Source organism: Salvelinus fontinalis, chromosome 2 (genome assembly GCF_029448725.1).
Source record: "Salvelinus fontinalis isolate EN_2023a chromosome 2, ASM2944872v1, whole genome shotgun sequence".
Lineage (NCBI taxonomy): Eukaryota > Metazoa > Chordata > Actinopteri > Salmoniformes > Salmonidae > Salvelinus > Salvelinus fontinalis.
The window spans coordinates 66,850,799-66,857,255 of NC_074666.1; the positions used below are offsets into that span (position 1 = coordinate 66,850,799).

At 42.5% G+C, this 6,457-nt stretch overlaps 1 protein-coding gene across 1 annotated transcript; it reads left to right on the top strand.

The window, feature by feature from the left end:
• Window positions 1-90: 90 nt before the first annotated feature.
• On the top strand, window positions 91-2,235 carry LOC129823906 (zinc finger and SCAN domain-containing protein 31-like). The gene is made up of 2 exons (XM_055883002.1): window positions 91-418; window positions 611-2,235. Exons 1-2 carry the CDS (start codon window positions 223-225, stop codon window positions 1,798-1,800), a joined length of 1,386 nt encoding a protein of 461 aa, XP_055738977.1. The 5' UTR covers window positions 91-222; the 3' UTR covers window positions 1,801-2,235.
• Window positions 2,236-6,457: the final 4,222 nt, after the last annotated feature.

The following is a 6,457-nucleotide window of genomic DNA, read 5'->3' on the forward strand; positions in this document are numbered from 1 at the left end:
AACCCCGCCCCCTTTGGAAATATCATTGGGTAGTACAACGGTCACTCAACAGTCTATCCAATCATTAGTCACGAAGAAAACATCGTTTGTCAGTTGTCCAGCCCAGCAGGACGCGATACTGGAAAATATGATATGCTCGTGCATGGCCAAAACTAAAGGTGAAAGGTTACCAAAACGTCGACAAACACAAACGCGCTAGCTAGTCTACTTGGAGTATTTAAAATGGCTAAAATACAGTTGTTGAGAATGTTTCTCAACCAGCGTTTAACAGCAGCTGCTGAGGAGATATTTGGGGCTGTTGAGAAAACGATAGCAGAGTACCAGGAAGAAGTGTATCGGTCAGAAGAGGAGAACGGCCGTCTACAGAGGCAGCTTGATATCGTTCTCAAACCACAAAAGATACAATTACAAAGGACAGGTTTGTCACTAGCTATTATATTTTTTCCTGTTGACATTAATATTATGCGACATTGGCAATCATTTTTTAATTACATTTGAGCACGAAACACATGTCCTGCTGAAAGACACGTTTTGTATTATGTAGCATACATGTAAATGTAATTATGGTCTCATGTCAGCTTTGACTTGTTTGTTTAATCCTTCTCCCCAGACCTCCAGCAGCTCTCTCTCACTGTCTTCGAAGAGGAGGTTCCCACTGAGCAGCAACACCGTGAGCAGGAATGGAGCCCCAGTCTGGGGCAAGAAGACCCAGAGCACACTCAGATTAAGGAGGAACAACAGGAGCAACACAGGACCATGCAGGAGGAAGAGTTTCATAATGACTTCTTCTTAATTAGCTCTAATGACTGTGTGAAAACTGACTATGATCAGGAAGAGGACTCATGTCAGCCCTCACATCTTTACCAAACCCAAAGTGAGGAATATGGACAGGGAGCCTCTCTAACAAGCACTTCAACGGAACCGATCAAAACAGAACCTGATGGAGAGGGCTACATGTTATTAGAACCAACCAGGGAACCTCAGCCCCTCTCTGTGGTAAATCCGGTCTGTTCTCCAACCCCAAGTAAATACAGGGAAGGTGTCAGTGAAGAGGAAAAGGAACCTTGGATTAGGTTTAAGCCACTCAAATCAAAGAAAGCACAGAAAATAGCAAGCCATAGCTCCGGTATGTGGAAAAAAGGAAGGAAATCCACAGAGTCATCCCATATGAACCCACACAGTCAAAGCCTTACTACTCCCTGTTGGTGTGGTGTGTGTGGAAATAAATGTTACTCTGTGAGTTTTTTAATAAAACATACACGAGAACACACAGAGGATATAGGCCTAGATTGCCTTTGCGGTGTCTGTGGAAAACACTTTGAGTCCAAAGAAGTTCTCATAGAGCATCTCCAAACTCACATGAAAAATCTTTTTTGTCACTTATGTGGTCAATGTTTCAACTGGACTAGTAATCTGAAAAGACACATGATGATTCACACAGGGGAAAGACCACATCGGTGCAGTGACTGTGGCAAAGCCTTCAGGTCGAGTGATTGTCTGACAAAGCATAGGAGGATTCACACAGGGGACAAACCGTTTCCTTGCCCGGTTTGCCACCGTGGTTTTAACAGAAGAGATAACCTGAAAGTGCATATGAGAGTTCACACAGGGGAGAGACCGTATATGTGTTCTGAATGCTATAAATGTTTTGCCACGTTAACGTCACTGAATAAGCACCAGACAATGCACAATGAGGAACGACCATATGTGTGCACCGATTGCGGTACGCGCTTCAAAGCGCTTGAATCACAAAGAAGGCACATGAAGAGTGTTCACAACAAGAAGGAGAATACAACATGAGAGTGCCTTGTATGGGTTACGGTATCAGATAGAAGATTGAGGCGCATTCTAACCGCCATTGGACAGGAGAACAGCCCTTTAGGACAGATGCATTGCATTATGGAATCAGTGCAGTAGTTACCATTACTTGTTAGTATCCGTTACCCATTAGTTTACCAAATGCAAATAGCAGACAGAAGTTATTTATATGCCCGTGTTTCTATAAAGTGTCACATTCTGTAACTTGTTGAAAGCAAAGCTCATTTTATTTTCATAAATCCACCGTGGGACGCATTTAATTGGATGTAAGGATGGATCCGGCATAACCCAAATCCAGGCCTACACAAACCCAACCACCAAACTGATCTGTATAGATTAGATCTGATGTTGACCTGTTATGATAGGAATGAAAATGATCTTCAACATTCTGAATAAAGTTAGCATTTTTGTTCTCAATCTCAACTAGTCATTCATTTGTGTGCTATTCTGCTTTTCTCCATTCCCATTGGTGATTTGAGAGACTTCCATGGTACATTTGGCCCTTGACTGTGATGCTGCAGACTGAACCTACGCTATTATCTGTAAGGTTCTGAACACATGACTGAATTCACCCTAGGACATTCTTCAAAAAGGACTTGGCATGAATTCAAGATTCACTGAGAAGCAATAGAATTTAAACCACAATCATGGATTTTTTTATTGGATAGCTATTAACAAGAATTACACTGACAACTTCAACTTGCTGTTCAAAACAAGAAGATTCACATAATGCTGCATTCTTGCCTGCAGCTCATCATAAAATACACTGCTCAAAAAAATAAAGGGAACACTTAAACAACACAATGTAACTCCAAGTCAATCACACTTTTGTGAAATCAACCTGTCCACTTAGGAAGCAACACTGATTGACAATAAATTGCACATGCTGCTGTGCAAATGGAATAGACAAAAGGTGGAAATTATAGGCAATTAGCAAGACACCCCTAATAAAGGAGTGATTCTGCAGGTGGTGACCACTGACCACTTCTCAGTTCCTATGCTTCCTGGCTGATGTTTTCTATGCTTCCTGGCTGATGTTTTGGTCACTTTTGAATGCTGGCGGTGCCCTCACTCTAGTGGTAGCATGAGACGGAGTCTACAACCCACACATGTGGCTCAGGTAGTGCAGCTCATCCAGGATGGCACATCATTGCGAGCTGTGGCAAGAAGGTTTGCTGTGTCTGTCAGCGTAGTGTCCAGAGCATGGAGGCGCTACCAGGAGACAGGCCAGTACATCAGGAGACTGTATACCCACGACTGCATGGCCTTACATTGTTCCGACTCCATCATCAAGTTCATTGACGACAGGATAGTACCAACAAAGACGAGACGGCCTATAGTGAGGAGGTTGCCAGGTAAACAACCTCTCCCTCAACGTCAGCAAAACAAAGGAGCTGATTGTGGGCTTCAAGAGCAACCAGGCAGGGCACGTCCCCATCCTCATCAACGGGACACCGTGGAGACGGTCAAAAACGTAAAGTTCCTCAGCGTACACATCTCCAAGGAGCTGAATGGTCCTACCACACCATGGTGGTGAAGGCACGACAGCGATTCTTTAACCTCAGAAGGCTGAGGAAATGTGGCCTGCCCCCGAGGGTTCTCACAGTGTTCTACAGGAGCACCATCGAGAGCATACTGTCGGCCTGCATCACAGCCTGGTACGGCAACTCCACCGCCGCTGACCGCAAGGCACTACAAAGGGTGGTATGCTCAACCGAACGGACCATTGGGTGCACACTGCCTGCCCTCCATGACACCTACAACACCAGGTGTCTCAGGAAGGCCAAAAAGATCATCAGGGACCTCAGCCACCCGAGCCACGGCCTGTTCTCCCCACTTCCATCATAGGATTATCATGGTTAAAACGAACAGACTGGCCAATAGCTTCTACCCCTAGACCATCAGGCTGCTGAATAGCCACCAATAGTCAGCTACCTGCTTCCCCTGTCCCCCTCCTAGTCCTTGGAAGTAGGGGATAAAATGTGCTCCCTTTTGGGTAGAAAAACACTGAGCTAGGGCTTGATTTGGAAGTCAGAATAGGGCCTACCTGGGGTGTGACAGCTGGATCAGGTCCAGCCTTTGTCTTCACACCATCCTGATGACCAGCAGAAGACCCATGTATCCCAGGCAACAAGGGAAGGGTCACTCGCTGGTCGTCAAGCCGATGACCCTGGGTGTTGGCCAACAGGTTAAAGAACCGGTCAGCATCTTGTCCTATCAGAAAGATGGAGAGAGAGATAAATTGAGTGGGAGGGAGGGAGAGAAAAAGGGGGAGGAGAGAGAGAGAAAGAGGGGAGGGAGAGAAGACAGAAAAATCAATAACAACTTTTCCAAGATGAATAGAAAGCACTACTGGCAGCTGTTTGTCTGTATATCTGCAATTTCAGTACACCACCCTTAGCGGTGTCATAAAACCCCAGAAACATCCAGTTTTCAGGGATAAAGTATCTTCAACCTAGCTTCCTTTTCCCCTGAAAACCTGATGTGAGGACCCCGCAAGGGCTTTTCTTTAACACCTGCTACATTAGGTTAGTACAGTACTGACCTGAGGGTATAGTCGTGGAGTGTTTTGGGGTAGATGGAGTGGTCCCGGTAGGATTCAAGACACAGTGCTGCTCTTCCATACGACTACCTCGGGTGTGACTCATCATGATGAGGAACTTGTCCTTCTCAGCTGGTGCGCCCTGTTGGACAATAACAAAGAGTTGAAGGAGAAAGATTAATTTCAATATGAACACATTACAGTAGATCAGGGCCCGTATTCATAATCCCTTTTTTTACATTTATTTTAAGGGGGTAGATCAGCTTTAATATTGCAGATAGATTGTGGCTTCCGTCAATTGTCTGCATCATTTCCAAACCTCCATATATTTTTCTGTAAATATATACAGTACCAGTCAAAAATTTGGACACACCTACTCATTCAAGGGTCATTCTTTATTTTTACTATTTTCTACATTGTAGAATAATAGCGAAAACATCAAAACTATTAAATAACACATTTGGAATCATGTAATAACCAAAAAAGTGTTAAACAAATATATTTAAAATTTGAGATTCTTCAAAGTAGCCACCCTTTCCCTTAATGACAGCTTTGCACCCTCTTGACATTCTCTCAACCAGTTTCATGAGGTAGTAACCTGGCATTTCAATTCACAGGTGTGCCATGTTAAAGTTATTTTGTGGAATTTCTTTCCTTAATGCATTTAAGCCAATCAGTTGTGTTGTGACAAGGTAGGGGTGGTGTACAAAAGATAGCCCTATTTGGTAAAAGACCAAGTCCACATTATAGCAAGAACAGCTCAAATAAGCAAAGAGAAATGATAATCCATCATTACAGTACATCTCAGTCAATCCGGAAAATGTAGAGAATTGTGAAAGTTTCTGTAAGTGCAGTCGCATAAAACATCAAGCACTACGATGAAACTGGCTGTCATGAGGACCGCCACATGAAAGGAAGACCCAGAGTTACCTCTGCTACAAACTTTTGACTGGTACTGTATGTAAAATATCTAATATTAAAAAAAAAATAAAAAATCCTTTATTATCCCTCCCCTAATTGGAGTTATCTAATGGACAACAACTCTTAGGCTTCTACTTCCAACGTATACTGTACATACTATATACATTTCATACAGTCTCTTATAATAGGAGTGCTGATCTAGGATCAGTTTTGTCTTTTAGATCCTTATGAATAAGATTAGATGTACTGGGGGAACCTGATTCTAGATCAGCATTCGTTCACTTTATAAATACAAGACCTGAGCCATACAGTCCACACATTATGTATTTGGACAGTGAAGCTAAAACATTTTATTTGGTTCTATACTCCAGCTTATTTTTATTTGTCATCAAGTGTTTCATATGAGGAAACAGTACATAATGTCTCCTGTAATTTGAGGCTATTTTCATTCATATCTGTTTTACAGTTTATAAATGAAAGCACTTTGTATCTAGTCCCCCAATGTGGAGAAGTCAGCTTCTATCGTAAATAGTATTTGAACCCAGGCAGGTCTGGCAGTAACATGAACATAGTTAGGTAGCTAGTGACACAACAGAGAATGACAGATGAATGTTCAGTACAATGAAAACCTCTTGAACACAGTCATAAACCCATACAACCACATTCAAATTATTCTTACAATTTTCAAAGGCATTCACGTTTTACATTGGCTGGCTATAAAAAATAACTAATTATTGTCATTTTATGTGTATCCTGATGTAAAATGAAACAAATAATTTAATAAATATGAATGACACAACAGCAGGATACTGTTTCCTCCAATCTGTCTCCACTTCAGCAGCTGTTATCATCCAGAACGACCAGAGCCAAATCACAAGTCAAGTGTGGAAAAGTGGCACAACAACTACTTCAGGTGAGAGAACACACCACGTAGAACTCAATATCTCTTACAGTAGTAATAGGAAATTCCAAATGGATTAAAAAGAGTATGATTTTCGAATAATGTTTGCGAGGTTTGATATTGCCAGTACCAGTGCATAAGAAGCAGGTTGTGACTAGAGGGGATGCTTTTAAAGGATCACATAAGCCCTTAAGTATTAACCCCTCCCCATTAAGTGCTCCATCCGCTGCCACCCTCCATCCCTCTTCAATATCACCATCTGTGATCACAGATAA